This window comes from Hydractinia symbiolongicarpus, chromosome 1, assembly GCF_029227915.1.
Source record: "Hydractinia symbiolongicarpus strain clone_291-10 chromosome 1, HSymV2.1, whole genome shotgun sequence".
Classification (NCBI taxonomy): Eukaryota; Metazoa; Cnidaria; class Hydrozoa; order Anthoathecata; family Hydractiniidae; genus Hydractinia; species Hydractinia symbiolongicarpus.
This window is the reverse complement of record NC_079875.1, coordinates 3,531,551-3,555,165: the sequence shown is the minus strand read 5'-3', so window position 1 is coordinate 3,555,165 and position 23,615 is coordinate 3,531,551. Positions and strand designations below refer to the sequence as shown.

General features: G+C 35.7%; 2 protein-coding genes across 2 annotated transcripts; both read right to left on the bottom strand.

Moving 5' to 3' along the window:
* Positions 1-117: 117 nt before the first annotated feature.
* LOC130630653 (Krueppel-like factor 9) lies at positions 118-4,186 on the bottom strand. Its single transcript, XM_057444231.1, has one exon. The coding sequence runs from the start codon at positions 3,868-3,870 to the stop codon at positions 2,902-2,904; it is 969 nt and encodes a 322-aa protein (XP_057300214.1). The 5' UTR covers positions 3,871-4,186; the 3' UTR covers positions 118-2,901.
* Positions 4,187-5,017: 831 nt separating this feature from the next.
* On the bottom strand, positions 5,018-16,964 carry LOC130630645 (regulator of nonsense transcripts 1-like). The gene is made up of 22 exons (XM_057444219.1): positions 16,439-16,964; positions 13,752-13,841; positions 13,042-13,209; positions 12,770-12,950; positions 12,620-12,693; positions 12,301-12,388; positions 11,813-11,996; positions 11,581-11,689; positions 11,264-11,383; positions 9,178-9,265; positions 8,922-9,068; positions 8,563-8,766; positions 8,198-8,347; positions 8,061-8,122; positions 7,750-7,901; positions 7,537-7,654; positions 7,261-7,417; positions 6,865-7,108; positions 6,434-6,759; positions 6,203-6,301; positions 5,969-6,088; positions 5,018-5,665 (listed from the first exon to the last, which is right to left on the bottom strand). The coding sequence occupies exons 1-22, from the start codon at positions 16,843-16,845 to the stop codon at positions 5,516-5,518; spliced, it is 3,438 nt and encodes a 1,145-aa protein (XP_057300202.1). The 5' UTR covers positions 16,846-16,964; the 3' UTR covers positions 5,018-5,515.
* Between the last annotated feature and the right edge of the window lie 6,651 nt (positions 16,965-23,615).

Sequence of the window (23,615 nt, the reverse complement as noted above, 5' to 3'; positions counted from 1 at the left end):
TTAAGGTAAACTGAAGTCACTCAAATGTCATTATGAAAAACTTCATCTAGACGCCGTTTCACATTGTAGATGTGAAGAAAAATGTCGAAGTAAGGAAACCTTTAACTACAAACTCGATTTTATCAAAATTTCAGATGTTTTTTATTAATTATACGCTCATAATTACAAACCTATTAAACACTGACTTTTCACAAAGTGTGAAAAAAGGTTCCACAACACGAAATCAGTATTAGCGTTTATCAATTCTGTAGGACATAGTTGGCAATGTTGCAGTTATTGTATGGACCAGGGTTCCGCTTACCTTGAATAATTCGAACGTTTCAGGAAAAAGAAAGAGTTAAAATTTTGATATTGTGGAAAAAAACCCTGAAGACCATTCATTGTTACATACCTGCAAATTTATGTCCAACACGCAGAAAAATTTGTGTCATTAAAAAAGAAAATCTACGGGTCTCTCTTGTTGTGGCACACTCATTCCACTTTTTTGTGAATAATTACCAATTTATAATAAACGGAATATATCAACTTAAAATATCTACAAAAACTTTTAATATATATTTGCAGGAATAAAACTAGGGAAGAGAAGGAACATCGTTATGTATCGAATAGGAATAAGCACCCATGTAAGCTGCCCGATTGTTTATTAAAAAAAAACAACGTTAAATAAGTGCCCCGTAAATAAAGTTCCTACCAAGCAAAGCAGTTTCTGTGTCCAAGCACTCAAATGATGCACTGCCGTAATATATTTTACAATAAACTTTAAAATTTACACATATAAATATCAGAATGTTAAAATCAATTTTCTCAGTTATAATCAGGCACAGATCTCACGATGAAAAAAAACCCAATATATATATATTTTTAAATAAGTTACTACAGTTTGGGAAAAAAAACATAATGAATCTGGCTAAGAAAGTCGAAATTGAGCAGTGTTTCAAGGCAAAAAGAAGCGAACTTTGTTAACAGTTCAAAACATCATTATCATTTTCATAGAAGGGAGAAATTTATATTTCAATGAGAAGGACAGCTGACAGCTTTAATAAACCAGATTAAAGCGATCAGACCATTTCAAAAAAGATCAAAAACATGCAATAACACATAGATTGTTTGAAAAGACAAAGAGTGTTTTGATCAACTGAACATTACAGAATACAGAAATTCATCAAAAAGTACCCTTCCCTCCAAAATTTTTTGACCCTGAAACAGAACAGCTTCTTTTTTACAAGTTAGAAAAAAACAGTCTTTATATATATCTTTACTCATGTTGCTAAAATTCTAAACCAAAATTATTTTTTAATGAGAGCATAAATAAAAAATTTTTTTAAAAGGAAAAATTTTTAAGCATTGAAAAATCACACTTTTTACCGGAACATTGACCAGTGACGCAAAGTAAAAAAACTTGCACCATAGGTATTAATAAAAGAATAGCGTGATCTTTGATTTAAAGATTTTCAAAAACGTTTATTACATTGGGTAAGAAAATGACATGTGGCTTTTGTTTAGAAAGAACAAAGCTGATCTAACATAATTTCTTAGGTGTCACATTTCCAGCTGGTATATAATTACAACCACTTTTTTTAATAATACTGAAAATAGCCATGTGTTCAAGTAACTAGTAAAAACTTTTTAGATAAACACAGCTTGAAAGAAACACATTAGAACTTAGGCCTCTTAGATGTGTTTCTCATAAATAACTTCTCTGAGAGAAAGAAAATTCCTCATGAAATATTGAAGAGACAAAAACATAATAACAGAAACATGTACATGTAAAATTGGAAGATTAGATAATAGCATCTAAGATCCTAATGTTTTATCAGAAAGTTGAAACTTAAACAAAGATTTTTAGTTTTTTATAACATGGAAAAGAAAAAAAGCAACAAAACAATTATATTGGGAAGTAAATGTTCCTCTTGTAAAGAAATTTTAAATTGAAGTTAAATACCCGATATCCTTAAACTCTCATGTGGACCAAAAAAGTGGCCTAGATGTTGAGTTTCAAAACATTAAAGAGTCAAATGTATATGTCGTAAAATGTTTTACAACATTTTTGGAAACACATGTATATATAGTTAATATTATTTCTACAACGAAACAACTAAATAATATATATTAGAAACAAGGGAAATTAAAATAATTTATTTGCTTTCATAACACCTAAGCACAAGCAATCATCTTAAATAAATTACAATAAAGCAGTCCTTAGAAAAATAAGGTAGGCATATCGTTTTAGAGGAAAATACATAACCCAAAAAAGTACTTTTAAAAACTTGAGGTAGAACCCTCGAAATGTTTCAGGAATATAACTTACAATAGCTGAAAAGTCTCATATAATACTTTCAATATGTACAAGATAAAGTAATTTCTCTCAAAGAATAAAGCTTGCAAATTTTTTTTTAAAATAATATTTGAAATAATATATATTAACAAAAAGAAAAGAAAAATGTTAATTTTGACAACAGACTTTTGTGTGTTACATAATTTTTTGAATCATTACCACGCACGAAGCCCCCCACGCTAAAGAAACTCTGGAAAAAATGTTTGCACAAGAAAACCTCTACGATGAAGTGCCATATAAACAAAATCACGTGGTTATCATGAAAAAAAATGTCATTTTTTTTACTGTAAGCATACGTAGTCAAAACTAAGTTCAGTGTTAGGATTTTTTTATATATTCTTAGATTTAAACCAGCCACATTTCTTCTGATCAACAAAAGAATCATGTGGTAAAAAAAACAGAACAAATTTGTGATCGCACAATGTTTTATTTATAACGTTGCAAAATTTAAAAGAAAAAACTGGCTATCAGGAAACCACAAAGAGAAAATCCCTGCACTGAATACTCTTTATTTATGACTATTAAATCTATAGGTTACCAAAAAAAGAAACATACTCACATCTGTCTTAACCAGTAGCTATCTTTTGTATCGTATGTGGAGGGTAAATTCTTGTTTTGTTTGACGGAGTAAAATTCATCTGCTCAAACGTTTGGGACAAAACAAATGTATTTAAAGGCATATTGCTTACTGGGTAGTAATTCCGTTCAAAGCTAGGATGAAATGCACGTCCTTCTGGTTTAATTGCATGCATGGGAAGAATAGAAAATGGTTGACTTTTTGGCTGTTCCTTATCCTTCCTTACTGACTTAGTAATGGGATCGTAGTTTGGATGTCGACGGGCATGCTTGGCTAAATGGTCGCTTCTCATAAATCTTTTTGAACACACAGGACATACATAATTTTTTTCTCCAGTGTGAACGCGGTAATGTCGTGCAAGTTCGTCTGAACGAGCAAATCTTTTGCTACAAGTAACTTCGCCAGAGCTCCATGTACATAAAAATGGACGCTCTCCTGTGTGAACTCTCATGTGAGCCTTTAAATGTGAACTTTTTCCGTACATCTTTGTACAGTTCTCATAAGGGCAAACGTGCGTTTTCTTTTTTGCTTCATCCGATTTTGTACCAATGTCAGCCATTTTTCTTTTAGTGCTGGTTTCTTCAAAAGTGTGAATACCACAAAATTTGTTTTTCTCGTTGCTAAAGTGTTTTTCTTGTTGTAGGTCATTTTTATTACAGGGTACATTAGCGCTTATATTTTCACCTTCTTCGGAAATGTTTTCTTCGCATTTTAACATATCGTTGACGGGCGAGGAAGTGTTACTTCTTGGTGGCGTTAAGAAACAACTTTCACTTGAACTTTCTTTTATTTCTTGATCCCTATCAACATCGCGGCATCGCGATTCTTTTAAGCTGGCTAGAATAAGAGCAGCTCGTTCTAAGGTTTCTTCTCCGTTATAAGTTGAGGTAACTTGTCTTGACATTGATAGTAAGCAGCTTGCTGCTTTGTCTATTTCATTTCTGGGAGTGTAAACCATTTTATAAATGCTTCATACAGATAAATTCTTTTTTATATTCGAGTGAAACTGAAACCGGTGTTTTTGAAAATTATACTTTGCTTCTTACGGTTGATTAAACTCAACAATCTTTGTTATTTGTAAAACTTCTCGTACGTACACAGAATTTTCTAAAAATAATTCATCCAGTACAAAAATCTGTCTTAAATTATTTTCCGCAAACGGAAAATATTATATTGTGCCATCAAAATTTGGTAAAACTTTATTTTAGTGTATTTTTTTCGTGTTGTTATCTCCAATACCAACAGCTGGCTCTTTTTGAAAGTGTTTTGTTATGAAATGAGCAAGTTTGAGTAAGCAAATCTGAATTGTTGAAACTAAGAACATGATTGGTTAATAAAACAATAGAGTTGATCTTGCTTTAAATTAATTGGCTTAAACCTCCGGCAACTGGTTGTATTGCATCACAACCATGAAAATCAAAATGGCTGTTGTTTAGTGTCATTTTAAAGCGGGAAAATCAATGAACCGTAGAAACACGTGGGAATTGAATCAAAACATTCCTCCACGGGATGTTAAAAATATCCTTGCGCCTGATCGGGGTTTTCAGGCTTTTTACATTTTTTTATGGACGCATGTCGGTCGAAAAAACACATGTTTATCAATTTTATCAGAACAATAATGCTGGGAATAGCAGAAAGAAAATAAAACCAGTAAATACATTAAAGTGCTCCCAAATATAAGAACTAAGGCTAAAATCAAACAAATTACAGAAAGACTGGCTATAAGAAATACGTTTTTATAAAAATTTCAATTTTTAAGCCTTGAAAGGTTCTTGTATTCTTTCGGAAAGAGTAACTGGTAGTGACGAAGTTTTATAGGATTGGAGGAAAGACGGTGTAGCAGTTTGTTAAACGTAGGAAATACTGTCCAGAAATAATTAGAGTAATTCTAACGAAGGAATTTAGGCTTAGTACGTTCAAAAGTTTTAAACTTTATGGGGCAAAATTTCACACCCAAAATTAATACCGCTGCCTCATTACTTTAAAGGAAAGAAAAAGTTTTACGCTCTTGTACCAAAAAGATGAACTTGGGTAGAGGGGGGGTGATATATTAGGAGTAATGCTTAAGTAACTTAGCTAAGGGGTAAAATAAAACACGGAATACATTTATCAGTGTTGATTTATATTAACCACCAGCCTTATCACAAATACTTATAAGCATGTTTACATAGCAACAAGTCCCACGCAAACAATTTTCTACGAACTATTAAAATCAATAAAAACTCGTAACAGGAATCGAAAGTTACACAGGAATGACTTTCAGTTTGGTACATTTTAAGTTTCAGATCATTGCGATTACAAATCTCTTCGAATACGCTTCAAATTAAAAAATCTCCAAGTTCTAAACTACACCGTATAAATACACAACTTGTCAACGCGGGTTAAATTTTATTTCGATCGTTCAAAACTAGTCCCTCCAACATGGGTGATAAGTTATCAACATGATATTAGCACACAACGGTGAGTAAAACCATTAACAATTCGCCATCGGTGGCCTTTATGTTTTATTCGGAAACTCAGGTAAACCGCTTGTGGGCAAGGTGTCCAATCAAGGCATTGATCAACACGATGAATTTGCCCAGACCACCACGGCTATCGAAATCTTAGTACTGCGAGTTGTACATAGGCTGTGAATATTCCGCTTGTGATGAGAATGGGTGATATCCACCGCGATCTCCCTGGTAAGAGGAATCTTGTGACAAGACCTGGTCGGCTTGCGACTTCAACTGGAAGTCGTCACCAAGGTAACTATCCTATACACAAAAGACGAAGAAAAAACCGTTTATTTGTAATTCACAGCGGAATTGTTATATCGCTGATTCGTTAAAAAAAGCCGTCATCTGTGACTCACTAAAATGGAATTTTTATTTCAGATGACCGATCACAACAAAGTTTTAAAATTAGAACTTCTGGAGAGACAACGTTACCACTGAAAAGCGATATTTTTATACCAACAAAAAAATTCATGAATGATTTTAGTTCTGCGTAAAAGAAAAAATAAACAGCATCAACAAAGAAAAATTGCTCTCTAAATCAGCTTAAACTAGGATATTTACCTGAGAAAGTTCCGGTTGAGACAATGGTTGAGATAATGGGTGCATAGGCTGGCTCATTCCACCTTGTGTTAAAGGACCTTGTGACAAGGGTCCCTGGGATAAAGGTCCCTGTGAAAGATCCTAAAATAAAAATAACTGATATAAAACTGACATACTGATAAATAGACTATATGAAATATTTGACAGATACAGTTGCGTTTTATGCAACAAGAAAAAAATCATTGTAGAACCCACATGACTAGTAGCTCGATTGTTATACTGCCCATGTTTCTGATTCATCTTGTTTCCCATTGGCATGCGTTGTCTGTGTTGCTGTCCAGGTCGAACCATAGCCTAAAAAACCATGCAAATAAGAAACAAGATTTCTTAAATATAATGGACATAGCATTTCACAAAAAAGCAAATAAAATTTGATTCCAAATTAATCCATGTTTTATCCATTCCATTAATCCACGGAAAACTTACTTGATGATTGAACTGGTATGTAGGAGGTGGCATGGGAGACATGAACATCCCAACGGGGATCGGAATGTTAGCAGCAAATGTATTCCTTGCTTGGTCCGGACCAGGTGGAAAAAAATTCATGCGGTCGTGGGTTCGATAGTAAGAGTCCATCACCGGGTCCACATGCGGCCGTACAGGCCTATTTGTGTACATACCAGGAGCTATCAATGCTTCCCTAGCGTCGAACATGGTGTTAGTCATAAAACGTCCACCAGGATTAGTGCGGTTAACAAGTTTTCGTGGCTTACTAAACTGGATAGCGCTCTCCTTAAGATTGTTTAAAGGACCTGAAAGAAAAAACGAGTACAAATTCAAGACAAAATATGACAAAATCACTCTTAAGCTGCAGAACCTCCCTTTCGTCACTCTTCTGGCACCGATTTGCATCTTACCTTCCACAAGGACTCGCTTTTCCTTATAGTCGTTCAGCAAGTGGTTCCACAAGGGTTGCTTCGACAATACTTTGGGATTACCAACAATAATCAAGCCATACTTGGAACGCGTCAGTGCCACGTTTAAACGGCGTGGATCCTTGAGGAAACCAATTCCTTGGTGTTCATTCGAACGTGCACAAGACATAATGATGTAATCTTTTTCACGACCTTGGAATGCATCGACACTGGCTACTTCGATGGACTAAAAGAAATGACAGACAACAGTAAAATGCTGCTTACTTTTCCTCTTTGTTAGCACAACTAAACGTTTATGTGACAAATTGCTGAAGAAGGGTAAAAGTGATGAACATGCCATGCCAAAACTAAGCACTGAAAATTAAGTTTCAGTCGTACCTGATACAAAGTAGCATGAAGAGAACCACTAAATTGCATATACGAGACGATGTAAGCTCTTTGTCCTTCATAAGGCGTAATAATACCCATTTGTTGGGGTTTGATACCTGCTCTTAAAAAACGGGTTGCAATCTTTTCAACAGTCGCAGCTTCGGTTCTAAATACAAAAATGAGTAAGCAAATAAATGACAGTTTTCATAATACTTAAAAAAGATTAGCGAAATGTGGTGCATAGTCAAAAGACTGCTGCGAATGTGGGTTAATTTTTTTTTTTACCTGTTTAAATACGAAGTTCCCGAGGAAGATATTTCCTCTTGTCCAGTCGTAGCATAAAAAAACATTGGCTTGTCTCCAACAGGCCAAGGAAAGTCCACACCAGCTTGCAATCTTTCAGCTAAAATTAAACATATGAAGACAAAAATTACCAAATCAAACATTAATATATACAGTGGTTAATCCACAATCAAACATGAAGTCTCGGTAACTTACCAACTGTTACTCCGTTTTGCAGTGTTCCATCGTAGAACAAGTTTGAAGGGAATTCACTTAACGCTGGGTGCATACGATATTGTACTTGCAAACGGATAGGCCTGATCCCCAATACAACTAATCTTTCAAACAATGATTGTGAAAGGCCAGCGCTAAAGCAGAAATCAAAACAAAGACTGAAATATCTAGTTAAAAACATTTAAAATTTCGTAGCTTTTTATAGCCTCAAAAACACATGTTTTAAGCATATTAAATCAGAGAAAACGCTGTACACATAAAAAAATGTGTGCAAAGAACTAACTAGCTCTTACCTAGCAGCTTTCTTACACATGACTACAGGACCTAACTGACAGTGATCTCCAACCAATACGAGCTATAAAAGGGTTAATTCAAAAATTATAAATTTAATATTCACAAAAAGTAATTACACTAAGATTTTCATGCAAACCTGTTTTGTTCCATGAACGATTGGTACCATGCATTCGGGTTCTGTGGCTTGGGTAGATTCATCAATTAAAACACATCGAAATCGAAGTTTGGCGATTCTCAAGCGTGGATCACCAGCACCGATACAAGTTGTACAGATGACATCAGCATGCTACAAAATACTTTCAGTTGTCAAACATTTAAATTAAAATACAACAAAAAACGCACACAATGGCTGAAGTGATACAATGACAGATTTTTAATGGAACACAGTGACTTCTACCTAAATTGCAGCAAAAAAATCTTCTTTTTTTACTTTTTGTTGTTGTAAATCACAATAATAATCTTGGTATGTCTTTTTAGAAAAAGAAATAGATTATAGCAAACCTGTAAAAGCTCTTTTTCCGCAGACGTTTTTAATGTCTTGTATCTTTTCTCATCTGATGAAGAAAGTTCTCCTTGATCATCTTTTAGTTGTTGCAACTTTTGCAGTTCAGGCATGCTATCCATGTTACGGACTTGATTGTGAAGAGCTAAGTGTGATACGGGTGAATCAATAGCTTCACGACTTTTAGCTGCTAGTCTGACCACCTATATAACAAATAAGAAACACGTTGATCTATTAGCGATTATTTTCTCAAGCCCAATTAAACTTGTGCGTACATATGAAATAAAATGTATAGGCATCAAAATTATTCAGAAGAAACAAATTAAATTTGGTACAAAGTGATTATCTAAAGACTTACTTTCAGTCCAGTCTTGTGTATTTTTTCAGTCAATTGATCAACAGCAATGTTGCTAGGTGCACACACCAAGACCTGTCCCAATCCTTGCTTGGCCAAATGATACACAATGCTTGCCGAAGTTACAGTCTTACCAGTACCAGGAGGACCCTACACATAAACAATTTGATTTTTAGATAACGTTGAATAGTAGTCCAGAATTATCGAAACATAAGCAACAAAAGCAACAACAGAACAAGCATATCAGGTAGACACTAACCTGGATAAGGCTGAGTGGTCTTTGTAAAACTGTCTTGACGGCATAAACTTGAGAATGATTCAGTTCAGGTAGGCCTGGTGCAGAGAATCTGCAATTGAAACAAAAAATAAATATATCTCAGCAAAACATTATAAAATTTACCTTTAGACTTTTTCAAAAAAAGAAAGATTTTCATAAGAAATTCCCAATGACATATTCCCTTTTTGTTAAAAGTTTATGTAACCCCAGATATCGTTTTTTAAATATTTGTTTTTCTTGCCCCCTTGATGTCTGCTTCGATCTTCTTGTTCGTTAAAAATTTCAGACTAGCTGCAGTCCTTTTTAGTGGCACGTCACACTAATACGTAGTATTTCCGTAGCGCTCACAAATTTATGACTTTCACTTGCTTTTATTAATGACTTTCATAGCCAAAAACAATTATTATACTGTCGCAACAAAGTTAAAAAAAATTCAACATACTTTCCACATCGAATGATTTTTTTTTTAAAAAATAATTCAATATGATATTCTAGCTGTCTAAGCAATAAAACAAAAAAAATAATATATTAGCAGCAGGTGTGTGCATGATTTCTTTTATTTCAAATTTAAAAGAATTTATTTCAATAAACAGGTTGTAAAAATTACTGATCTATAACCTGTCAGCCTAGGCGGGGTATGATGCTCAAGTGAGTATTGTCAACATTGTTCTCAACAATTCTTGGGGACAAGGTTGTCTAAGTTACTCAGAAGATATATTTTTTATTAAAAAATATTAAAAAATCAATAGAAAAGAATTCTACTTTAATTCATCTCACAATGCAGAGACAGGCAGAATTTACTGTCTAATTAAAGTTTGTTTTTATGATATTCTTTCAATATGTAGTGCAAACTTCAATGTAGTCTATTAAACTAAACTCATCATTTTTCCCTTTTGCGATAGAGCAGTAAAACAAGCAGGGCTACAAAAGCAAGACAGACATCGAAGCGTGAAAGCAGAAAAGAGATCCTGTCTAACATCAACACTGCTCTACACCTCCATGATTAGACCTTTTAAAAGCATACATCATACATTAATGTCCAATGAGACCCTGATTATTCGCCATTTTTTGCGTCGGCAACTGCTGTGGCTATATTCACACTTATTAGGATACTGTGGCAGCTTCTAAATTTTTAAACTTAACAAAACACAAAAAATGTTTTAGCTACCTCCTAAATAAAAAATCTTATTTTTACTGGAGAAAAGCAAAGAAAAATAAGAAATAAAATGATAATAGTTAATTGCGTAAATATTAAAGTTCAACGCAGAAAAAACGACATTTTAGCATAATTAGAGGCGGAGGGGTGATGCAGCCCCTCTCCCTCCCCCTCTTTAACTTTTTCTATTACTTTTTATGGGCTTATAGTTACACCTTGATATTATGTTACTTATATTTGCCTTCCAATATCCTTTTGAAATAAAAACCATACACAAATGTGTGACATGTTGAATGATCAGTAACTTTCACAACCTGTGTCTCGAATAGAAGTCCTTTGAAAAACTTGCGTCTCAAATAAAAGACCTTTGAAATAAAAATCATGCACATTTTATTTTTCGTTTCTTTAAAAAAAAATAATCGTTGGTAAAGAACTTTATGCAGAATTATTTTAAAATTTTTTTTGAAATAATTGTTTGTAGAGAGCTTTCGATTCACTTTGCAGCGCGAAGGTATATGTTGTGGCTATGCAGTCAGTAATAATTAAAGCGCCACTGAAATAATACGTAACAGGGTCATGTGCCACTAAAAAAGACTGAAGCTAGAATGAAAATTTTTAACGAAGATGGTGGTCGAGTGACAAGAAAAATAAATATTTAAAAAGCTATATCTGGAGTTACATGAAGTTTTAACAAAGAGTAAATATATCATTTAGCATTTCTCATGCAAATCTTTCAGATGAGTCCAACTTGTAAAAGTGCCTTGGGATCCCTTTAATAATATCCACGGTTTCACTGATTTCATGGGAAGAAATTTCCCATAAAGTTGGGATGCCAGAATTCTGAACTTGCTGTGATGCCAATTGGCGCATTTCAAGTCTAAGAGTTGAAATTAGTGAATTATGCATACAAACCTTTTTGGAAGAGAACATTTGACATTCTGTTCTTCAACCTCATGCCCAAGAAGTTTATGATAGATGTAACCACTCACTGATGTTTCATCAACTGCAAATGTTTTCATAGCATATTGCATTCTATGACAGATTAAAATATAAATGCACAACGTTAAATGCTATATACTTAAGAAGACAATTTCACATTAAATGGTTACCATTGGCCACAGATACTAACAATGCTAAAAAAAGTTTTCTATGTGAAGAACATTATTGTTAAAATTTAAAACATAAGACAATTTTTTAAAATTTTAAATATGCTAGCTATTTTAACAAACCTGTCAAATGAAGTTGATTTCCAGATAAAATCCACTGAAAAGTGATGTGTACATTCGGTTGGAACTCCATCATTTTTTCTCAGCTCTAATCCAACTTCCTCACCAAAATCTTAATTTTTGTTGTCAAGGAAACAAAATAAACATTAAAAAACAAACTAATAACTTCAAACTATATCCTTTTAGGTGCTGGTTCAGATTGTATAAAAAAGAGCTTTTATGCTTGAAAGGATACTGTTTGGAAGTTTAATCACATGACCTTCTCCAGACCATGGTTTACGCATTTCACCATTGTAACGCAACCTTAATTCATCCCCTTGCATGAGACGCATCTCACCATCAGAACGTGGAAAATTAAAATAAGCAATCCTCTTCTTGTTTAGACCAATGTCCCATCGTACAACAATATTATCTTGGCTCTAAAATAAATAAAAATTAAATTACAACAATCAAGTTTTACCAAATAGTAACATCAATGACTAATATCAAGCCTTGAAATTTGTTCAAAAATTAATGTTTAAAGAAACTGAAATGAGTAGATTTCATTTTGGTTCCTAATGATGCAAAAAAAAAAAAAAAAAAAAATTACCCCTATAAATTGCTACCTTCAGGAGAACAATCACAAAAACCACAATAACAATCGGTAACAATCAAGAACACTCTGAGCTACTGATTTCAAATTTTTGACAGGATGGAAGAAAAACAGTTACAAGAAATATTTACTTGAGATTCTTTTAGTTTCTTATCGTACTCTGCCTCATGGTTTACAAGCGGTCCAAATATGTTTTGATACTGATAAGCATCTTCGTATCTGTCAAAAATAAAGCATTAAAGTTATAATTTAATAAGAAATATACCATTTGTAAAATACAGAACGAGTCAAATGCCCATGTTGTGATATAAAAATTGTGTAAAGAACTTTACCCCTTAGCACATGGGGGTCATTTTTATTCATGACTAGGTCTACATTACTGCTCAAATTTGTAAATCAAGTTATGTTTTAACACAAAAATGTTAATTCTGCTCAAGTAAATGCAATTACCGAAGCAAAACAGTTTGAGGTTCTTCATCTACCCCTGGTTTCTCCAAATCTTCCAAAGTAGCTTCAGGATTGTCCTACATTAAAATGTTTTCAGATATGGTTTTATAAAACATTTCATTGTTATACACACTTTGTATCTTTGATTCATACCTTCCATAACTCTTCAAGCTTATTAATCTGTACCGCAGAAACTTGTCTTGCACGAAGCTGTTCTTGCTCAGAGGGAACTTTGACAAGCCATGAAAGAAAACACCTGTCATTAATAAGCGGCTGCCACTGACTTTGGTCCCAATTTGTATCTTGCTTGTTACTTTGTTGAGCACAGGGTTGTCTGCAAAAAAAGGTTAAAGCAATGTGTTTTATAATGGAAACTAAACAGAATTAAACCAAGCATAGTAAACATTAGAAAATACAATGCATACCTGCACAATAGGACAACAACAGAGTCAGCTTTAGCTGGAATAAAACCAAGAAGAAACACATTACGACAACCACAATTGTAACATTCTAATTGGGTTTCACCAAGGGGTCCATCTTTGTGAAGAGAAACTTCTTTGTGCTTTGCACGCACCAAATGATTAATAATGTGGCTGAAAAGTAGTAGTAAATGTAAGTTGCTGCACTAAGATGTACTAGATATGAAAGGCACAAGTATGCATGCCTTTTAAGCACCTGATGGGTGAACTAGGATTGAGAGACCTACTTTCATAATATGCAAAAAAAAAGAAAAAAAAGAAGTCTAACAAAAGATAAAGTAGCAAACAGATGTAAGTCATAGTTCATGTCATTTTAGGGCATGCGTGGACACATTCTCAAAATAATATTAAATACACAAAGCATTTTAAGTATACTACTTTTTGCATGCCCTGGTTCTTTTTTACATGTCTTCTACTTTTCCATTTTAGAAAACGATTATTTTAATATTGCTTTCACAAAAAAAGTTATGATTTTTTTGCAAACTTTAATTTGTGAAACATTTTTTGTGTGTAATCACGTACCGTTCACACTATCTGTGACCTTTAGGAAAGGCCAGAGAGTTATTTACTACATTTACATGCATTTGCACATTCACATTCTAACAATGAGCTTAATAAGTGTGCAAATTAACTTACTTTTTGTATATATTTCTTACCTGCCAGAAGTGTTTCCACGGCCGTTACAAAACCATTTTTTGTCTGTGTTGTCCAACACAACTGATGCTGGATCATGAATGCCACAGTATCTAAAAATCACAATTAAACAAAAAAAAAATTAGGCTATGTATATTTATTTTTTCTATCTTAAACATAGAAACTTTGCACGGGAGAATTCGACACTTTGGGGGAATTGAGTATAAAAAAGATCTTGCAAACAATTTTCTTATTGTGATAAGAGCTTTTTCCATTATTTTTTTTTCCAAAAAGCACACATATTTTGCAAATAATATAACTATAATAAAACTTTTTTAAAATTTGCATGTATAATTTAAGGTAGGTTTAAATATCTAGTTACAAGAGTTAATTTGCCATGATTTTTATTAGTGTGAAAAATGACAAAACAATTAAATAAAAATTGACATTTTTTACAGTTTAATTCACCAACAAGTGAAATGAAATAATGATTGTTTAGTCGCTCAGAGTTTTTGGTTGTTATACACTTTATGTTTTGCTATATAGCGGCATTCTTAAACAATGTTCCTTTCATGTCGTAAATTTTCAGAACATGTTTTCGCTTATGGACGGCAAAATTAATTACTGGTCAATTTGACTGTTTAGTTTTTTATCCTGTTAATGTGAAATTTAAGCAGTCGGTGAACTTTGACCAGCTGTTTCTTTAAGTTCTGTGCATGTTTGCTGTGACGTTGGGAGTTTGAATGTGATCTTCAGACACTCAGTCTAGTCAATGAAGAAAAAGTTAAGGGCATGCTCAAAATTGTTTCTATGGTGTCAAGGTGTGCAATTTTTAATTCTTCAATTAATGCACTCACAATGACCAAGGTTGCTACAGCTAGCGTATTTTGCCTTCAATTTTTGCCTTGCACATGCAGTTATAAATTATCATTAGAATTACAAAATTATTTGCAAAAGAAAGACATCAAGTCACAATGAATTAAGTGGTGGCTTATGCTGCAGTGTGAATTCATGTGGGCATTCAGCATTACTGACCAGAAATCTGAGCTACATTGATTCAAGGACAGCTTTTTTATGCCGTCCTATATCTGTGCCAAGACCTTGTTCTAAAGAATGTGGAAAACAAAATGAGAAAAAAATTAGTGTTAAGTTTTTAACACATCATTTTTTGTAGACAAAGAAAAACCACTTCACTCCATTTTAATCTTACATAGAATCTGCATTCTAAGTTATTTTAAACCTTGAAAAATAGACTTTGCAGCTCTAAAGTCAAAGTTGTGAATAAATAGGAAGAATAAAAAGTCTGCAAAAGATATTAGTTGAGGTAAACTTTGTACTTTAAATCCCCAGAGTAAGGGAGAATATAATGTGCCGACCCGTGAAGTGCCTCTAAATCGGATTTTACCGACCTCATTATCGTTGTAGGTCTGCAAATTTTTACAGACCCTTGGCCGCCGAACGTCGGCACTGACTTTTAGTACTTTGGATTCACAGGGCTGGGGTTGAGCCTAATCAACATTGGCCTAAAAAGAAAGTTTATTTGGTTTGAAATTTTCTAAGCATATGCACAGGGTATATAGAAATGACTTTGCTAAAAAAATGCACCATTTCTTTGTTATTGGTTCAAAACACATTTTCTTTAAAAATTCTCATTGCCTTCCCCTAAAATGCCTAAATTTTAAACTCAGGAAGCATCAACCTTGCTCCAAAGTTTTCACATCCCTCAACTTACCCAACGATACAAAAGTAGCTGATATACAGGGTGGAAAAATGAATAGAAAATAACTCTTTTGCTCTGGCATCTCGCATGACAGGAAAAAAGATGGGATTACTAGGCAAAACAAAGTTATTAACAGTCCATTTCTTTACATAAAGGCATTGTTACAAATTTAAATGAATTCAAATAAATCAGAAGGCATCAATCTAAACTAGTCTAGTTTAAAACTTCAAAGCATCTTTTTCTCCCATGCAAATGCCAGAGCCAAAGAGCTTACTGCTAAAAAGTAAACAAATAACGTCATACTATAATTCTGAGTTTCTAGAAAGGCTTCATTTGATACAAATTGCTTGATAAATATATAGTTAATGAAGTTACACAATTCTCTTTACTTTAAGGGTTGTCTTTTCGTGGCCAAGTAAACAAAATTAAAAGTGCTGTTTTGCATTTTGGAAATACAATTTGTAAGTTATCAGAGGAAAAGCAAATTTTATTTGAAAATGTCATCCAAGCTTGCAATATCATATAGACCACTTTCCACATGACATAGTTGTTTTGATTTCATTTTGAGAACATAGGCATACATGCACTTTTGTATAGGTAAAAAAAAGTGGAAAAAAATTTTGTTTATCACTAACATACTGTCAAGCAGTGAGCAGGATTCGATCCACGGTCGACAAACCCACTACACTACGTGCGGCAATATGTTAGTGATGAACTTAGATAGTTTATCTGGATGGTGTGTCTACATATAGGTGAATATTTATCATAGCACATCTGTATTTCATTCTCAACAGAGAATATGACTTACACGCATTATACTCACCCGTCATGATCAGAGGTCTGATCGGGGTGAACCATTCTCTGTTGAGAATGAAACACGAATGTGCTATGATAAATATTCACCTATATGTATAGCTAGCTTGCTAGTCTGAAAAAGGCACACTTAAAAGCGAAAGTAGAAAATATTGCTTGCAAGTGAAGTTAACTTACCTGCATGCATGTGGAGGCAGTTCCTTATCAGCAAAGTTTTCCTCTTCATCTTCCTCAAAATTAAGATCTTCTACACCTTTTGACAAGTCCTTTACTACAGACTCTTCATCTTTTTCCTTAACTTCTTTTTTATCTTTGTCATGCTTTCGTATAAGCAATTCATGTTCTTGACCTCCCTTTTTCAAGCTAATAGTTGTAGAATTTTCTGGGAAACCATTAAGCAACGGTTGACTTGCCTGATCAAGTTGGGAAGCCTGTGACTGTGTTTGTGTCTGAGATGGTAAGGTAAATTCGTTAAACTCAAATTCACTCCCTTGTGTGTCAGCACCAAAATCAGCTTCCTCAGTCTCTAGAAATGTCAGAGTTTGCGACGCTGGGCCATAACTCTGCGATTCCACTGTTGACATTATTAATTCGGTAATGCAGCCTCCAGAGTTTGACTCCTGCTGGAGTTGCTTTCAAGAGTCACAAAATAATAAAAGGGAAAGAATGGCAAGACCGCTGGAAATTACCCACAAGTCTCAATCGCGATAACGGATTTCAGAGACACGTACAATCTAAAAACGCCTAATCACAAAAAAATAATTTTAACCTTTTAGTGGTATGTATGACCACGACTAAAGTAAGCCCTGGTGGTTACGTCATTTCTTCACCGCTATCTGGAGCGCGCTAGAGTACTGGGGAAGGGGACAGCATTCGAAATAACTTCTCAGATCGTGGTTAATCCAACTTTTTATCGTTGACGTCGCGTTATTTTGTGGTCTAGTGATCATTTAAAGAGAAATGATCTTCCTCTCACTTGTCCCCTTGCCGATCCTGAAAATTACATGTTAGTGCATCGTTAAAAACAAGATCTGTTAACCATGTTTGCACCAACCATATTCATAAGTAAAAAATACAGCACGCTTTAAACGATGCAAATAGCTTGGTGCTAGATTTTTCATGGAAAACAGACATTTGGGATCCAGCCTAAATGTACTTACTGTAATAACGGTTAAGGGTCAAGAGACCATGCGAACAAGAATGAGCATGGGTGTTTTTTATAAGTGATTTTCTGAAAATTTATATAGCATTGCTCTATTTTTCAACAGCAGCAGCAGCAGCAGCTTGTTACCTTATCTCAACATCGTTAAGGCTTACTACACCGCTGCCGGCCCTCTTGATGCAAAAACGCAAGAACACGAGTGACTGGAGGCTCACGTTTCTCAACAAATTGTCCCTTACAAAAAAAATGTGCTTTTAAACCACTATACGAATCTTTGCTGAACGGGACAATATTTCTCAAATATTGCACTGTTGCTGAGAAATTTCTACCAATTCAATAATATAAAGCTTCTTTTATGCCAACCTCATTCCTATTCCTATTTGCTTTTCAATAGAACATTTCGCTAGAATCGTGCTTGCGAATACTTTTTTCTTATTCACATTACAAGCATAAACTCTGGATTACACGCTTTTTATAAGCAAAATTCTAGAAAATCTATTGATTCCAGATAAACTACTAACTAACCTAGCTCCCAGGACCTTTGAGTAGAATTTTGAAAATTACATCCTTGTGTCATCTCGATATAAAGAGACAGCAGGCATTGGGCACGAGGGTGCCCCGCTCTCTAATCATTGAATGTAGCAGCGCGTACCAACCTCGTTCCAAGGACAATTGTTGCTTTTTTAATATCGGAGACAGACGTTTTGATTTCCATCGGCGATACGAGGAAAGATAAATAAAATCACGATGATGTGAAGATGATAAGCGATGTAACTTCAGAATGACGAAAAGTACAACAAACTCTCTATTTAATTACCACCGTTCTGCAAAATAATTCCTGAAAATAGTAAATAATTTCTGAATGTAATGGCGATACATTCTCGACTCCACGGCTCTTTGAGATATGAGGTTTTAATCACAAAGAGCCCCGGGGACGAAAACGAGAATGATGGCGATACTTAAATTACATTTTGGTTTTAAACTTATGGCAGGTCTAAACATCGGATTAACGTGAGTAGTAGTAGGGAGTGATTATAACCGGGTTTTCGCTGTTCCTACACCTTTACCCCCAAAAACCCTGCTTTCACCATTTCCACCACCACCTCATCCCAAAAACAAGTAAAAACGAAATCAATTGACGTCATACGTGAAATCATAATTATACAGAATATAAATGCCAATAACTAACATATAATAGTATATAAATGTAAGATACATGACGTTATACACTAAATCATACAGAATATGAGTAAGGGAAATTCCCAAAATATTTAATCCTTGACCAAACAAAATTTTCTGGTTGAAAAGAAAATCTGTATATAATAAAGGAATGAGTTGGTTCAAAAATGCAATTAGTAAAATATATAATACCGTGTCAGCACCAGTAGCGGCAACTCGCGAATCTCTCGTTAAACAACTAAGGAGCGTGCGGGATACCGTTAGTTACTATTATAACAAGGCCAGGGGTCAATTTTCAGGAACACCAACTATCTACGATGCGGAAATGATAGAAGACGGAAACCGCATCAAAACATGGAGGTTTAATAATAACCTTAACCAGCCATTGACAGATTATATTATGCAAAAAATCACACCACACGTAGACATGCGTGTGAAGGTAATATACAGCTTCGGCTGCGATATTTACCGAGGTGGTGGAGATGTTGCGAATTATCACAAAACCAAGAGCTCCGGGTCAATATCAAACATGGCCGAAATCGAGGCTTTCATCGATGAATGTGAGATGAAACGCCTGGATTTGGAAGATGCGGAGTTTTGGACGAAAGCCTATTTGCCACCAGAAAGGACTATCGAGACACCAGGAGCATATGAAGGTAAAATAATAAAAGGACTATCGAGACACCAGGAGCATATGAAGGTAAAATAATATTCAAGCACGTTCAGATCAAGATAATTTCTACGAGAGAACCCCTACTTGGATGTGGACCATTACCAGATTGGCTGCGCGGAAAAAGATGTATCTATGCCATTGACGGTGAAGATGTTAGAACGGACAATCTATGCTTCTGGAGGTGTCTAGCTGTAAGGGAGAGAGCGGATGTAAAAAGAGGGACAGAGTTCCTTACAAAGACGGCCCTCAAATTAGCTCGTGAGTACTACGAGCAGCCTAAATTAAAGAGGGAAGAGGTAAGGGCTACGAGGCTCGTGGACTTGGAAAGTATCGGCAAAAAATTCAAAATTAACATAAGAGTTTTTGAACCAAAAACAAACACCGACAAGGCCCCATGGCGTCTCGTCTATTGCCAAAATCAATACAAAAAGGGGTTGGACAAAATTGATCTTCGCATGCTGCATGGTCATTGCTTTTATATCAAGAAAATGGATGTATTGACGCAGCATTGGGAATGCGAGGTTTGTACACAAAGATTCAACAGATCGGAGAACCTCACACGACACAAACAAAATGAATGCGAAGGTATCAAAACCAAGATCATTTGCAAAGGTGAAAAGATCGAACGGATGCAGAGTAGCTCTGAAAAGGTATTTTATCCCGATAAGGGTTTCAGTTACGCGGCATGTCAATGGATTGAAGCCATGTCAAATCAAACAGGTAGGCATATACATCATGCTCTTTGTGGGCATGGGGGAGAACGTGTGATATGCAACGGTAGTAAGGCTGTATACAAGATTGATGGGTATGATCCTCAGACAAAAACAGTATACGAATACCACGGCTGCAAATGGCATAGATGCCCATGTCAGCCTAATAGAACCAACGTGGATAAAAATAATTTTAATTTCACCAAATTTAAAGAGGATCACATTCGGAAACTCGGCTACAATCTTGTCACTGCATGGGAGTGTAAAAATCCTCCCAAGGTTAAGAGGGTATTCAAGAAAGAATTTCGAGCATATCCCCACTTCAGTGTCTTTGATTTTGAGGTCCTCCTGGCACCATTGAACCAGCAGCAAACGTTTGATTTGGCATATATCTCCGAGCATATACCTGTAAGTGTAGCCATCCACGATAGTCTGCAAGAACATCCAACATTCATCATGAATGAAGATCCAAAGGTGCTTGTGCAAAAATTCGTTGAGCAACTGGAGCAGAGACAAATGAGGATTGTCCAAGAAGTTGAAAAGATATATCCCAAGCCGGATGATTTCGATATGCTCCCGGAACAAACTCAAGATATTTGGCACGAATGGGTAAATCAAGCGACAGTGATAGGTTTCAATAGTGGCAAGTACGATATAAACATGATAAGGCGGTATTTTGTCGAACAGATAATGAATACATGTTTCTAACCACCTCAAACTTCAAATTCATCGATATTAAAAATTTCCTCGCACCTGGCTTGAGTTATGAAAAATGTTGCAAGTCATTGGATTGCAATCTCAAAAAATTGGTGTTCCCGTGCGAATGGCTAACATGCTATGAAAAATTGAACCATGTGGGCCCAGTCGATCATGAGGCTTTTTATAGCGCACTCAGTGGTAGAAACACACTCTCACCCGAAAATTACCAAGCTTTTCGGGATGAGTTCTATAAAAGAGAATGCGTCACGATGCTGGATTGGTTAGCCGAATACAATATGGCGGACGTAATACCATTTATCGAGGCCGTCGACAAAACCCGCAATACATACTACAGGGATGAGATTGACATTTTGAAGGATGCCGTGAGCATCCCAGGTGTGTCAATGCGGTATGTACTCAACAAATCCTCGCGGTTGAACCCAGATATAAAGCTTCATGCTCCAGGGGATCCCTGTAAGCATAAATGTGAGGCTCGTTGCACCAAAGCCCGATGCGAGGTTCAAAACGCTTGTACACTATGTACAAAGAACGAGGCCTATGAACTCCTGCAAACTGGCATGGTAGGTGGGCCAGCTATTGTATTTTGCAGGTATCATGAGAGTGATGTGACGGGTATTCGCTCACATATTTATACCGAGCCCAAAAAATGCAAGACTATACTCGGGTATGATGCCAATATGCTATACCCAAGCACAATACTGCAGGACTTCCCTTGTGGTAAGGAGAAGGTAATAAAAATGGCAGACCCTGCTGAAAAATAGATGATCTGGTACGAGACATTCTAGATGCATCGCTATTCGCGTTTGCCCAAGTTGATATCGAAGTCCCCACCGTGCTGTACGAAAATGTCACCGTTATTTGTGGTCAAAGAGATATCCGATGAAGCCATTCCAGATCACATGCGGGCGTATTTGACCAAGACCGGACGAAAACGTATTCCGGGTACCAGGAAGCTGTTGGGAGTGATGAGAGCTAAGAAGTTCCTGCTTTGTACTGACCTGGTTAAATGGTACCTGGAGCATGGGTTGAAGATTACGGCTTGCTACCAGCTACTCGTGTACTCACGTGGTAAACCATTCGCTTGGTTTCGTAAGGAAATCGCGGATGCGCGTCGCCAAGCAGATAAAGACCCTGATTAGCGCATCGCTGGCGATACTGCTAAATTAAAAGGGAACTCGTTTTTTATCAATACCACATTTACAAAGGATGAAAAGGTAGTAGATGCGGCAATGAGGAGCCCATACCTGGAGGATCTTGAAGAAATTGGAGACGCATATGAAGTAAGACGGAGTAAACAAAGCGTTTCCATTAATCGAGCGTACCAATGCGGGATATATGTATATCAATTAACCAAGCTGCGGATGCTCGAATTTTACTATGACTTTCTGGATAGGTTACTAGATCGACAAAACTATGAATATGTGTATATGGATACGGACTCCGCGTATTTTGCAATCTCTGGAGATAACTTACGTGATGTTGTTCGCTCGGAATTAATCAAGCAGTACGATGAAGATGTTAAAAACTGGCTAGTCACCGATAAATATTCAAGCCGCACCGGAGGGCTGTTCAAAGAAGAATTCATCGGTTCGAGGATGATTGCATTGACCGCAAAGTGCTATTTCGTCCAAAGTAAAGATGGCACTAAATTTTCCTGCAAAGGTATGTCCAAAAGACAAAATGAAGTGACGTGGAATAGATTTATGAAAGCACTGAAGGGAGATCTGGATAATGCAAAAAATCGGGGCTTCCGGGTATATAACCAAGGCATGGTGACGTATGAACAAAACAAGCTGGGTCTATCAGCGTTCTATGACAAAAGGGTAGTGCTCGAGGATGGTTTTCATACAAAACCATTAGAATTATAAGTGATAAAAAAATGGAGGAGACCAAGTGCTGTTTAAACAGTAAAAAACCTTGTTTTTTTGATAATTTTAAGACCCAACGGAATGGCGAATGGACAAAATGGTGCATCAAATGCCTCGACGGTATGAAGGCGACAAGGGAACGCAATAATGGCCACCATGGGAAACAGCATGGCCATTGTAAGGAATGCGATTTCCCTGGATATATGCATCACCTCATTCTAAATAGGATTCGCGTTGCTATAAACAGAGACACTGAGATAGCATCCACAGAGTACCTAGGGTGCGGTATCTGCACATTTATTGGGCATATTCAAGCTCAATTTAGAGATGGGATGTGATGGGGAAACCGAGGTCAATGGGAATTCGATCACAAAATCCTTATTAAATATCAAGAAAATGGTGTTCCTTCTAGTAGGGAGATACAGCTCGCGCGGTTACATTATACCAACATGCAACCCATGTGGAAAAATGAAAATCAGTCGAAAGGCTATCGATTCATATCAGAGTAATTTAGAGCTTTATCCAAAGGTGTTGTCTCGCGACACCTTTATACACAAAGCTGCAAATAAATGTATTTATTGTTACTGATATCTATACTCCTCCCAAACGTAGTAATCATTGCTTGTTTCTATCGGTACAGACGTCTAATAAATATGGCTCACAACTTAGCAGAAATATTCGATGTTGTAGATACACCGGCAGAAGCGTTTGAGCAAAAACCTATAGACAAACGTCAAGCTCTCAAAGATGCTCGAAAGTCAAAACCACACTTGCTGCCTAAAAAATGTACTGAGGTGTTCATCGATAAAGCCACGAAAGATGTAATCGAGAAAATATATGATGATTATATTCAAAGAGAGCTGGTGGAAAAGGGAGAAACAACAGCCAGAGCCATCAGCACTCACGCCCTTGGGCTATATAGCAAAGCTATCGGTAACCTTATACCACTTGATAGTTCTAAAGCCCTCCGTCATGACTTAGAGAATGATCCTATTATCAGGGAAAGCATGACCGATATTGGAATCCTCGTTTATACAGCATT

Excerpts from the sequence above, each read along its gene's own strand:
- LOC130630653 (XM_057444231.1), bottom strand. The coding sequence starts at position 3,870 with ATGGTTTACACTCCCAGAAATGAAATAGACAAAGCAGCAAGCTGCTTA.
- LOC130630645 (XM_057444219.1), bottom strand. The coding sequence starts at position 16,845 with ATGTCAACAGTGGAATCGCAGAGTTATGGCCCAGCGTCGCAAACTCTG. Across the intron at positions 12,694-12,769 it reads AGCTTGAAGAGTTATGGAAG|GACAATCCTGAAGCTACTTT; the intron begins GTATGAATCAAA and ends ATTTTAATGTAG. Across the intron at positions 8,348-8,562 it reads CGGAAAAAGAGCTTTTACAG|CATGCTGATGTCATCTGTAC; the intron begins GTTTGCTATAAT and ends AGTATTTTGTAG.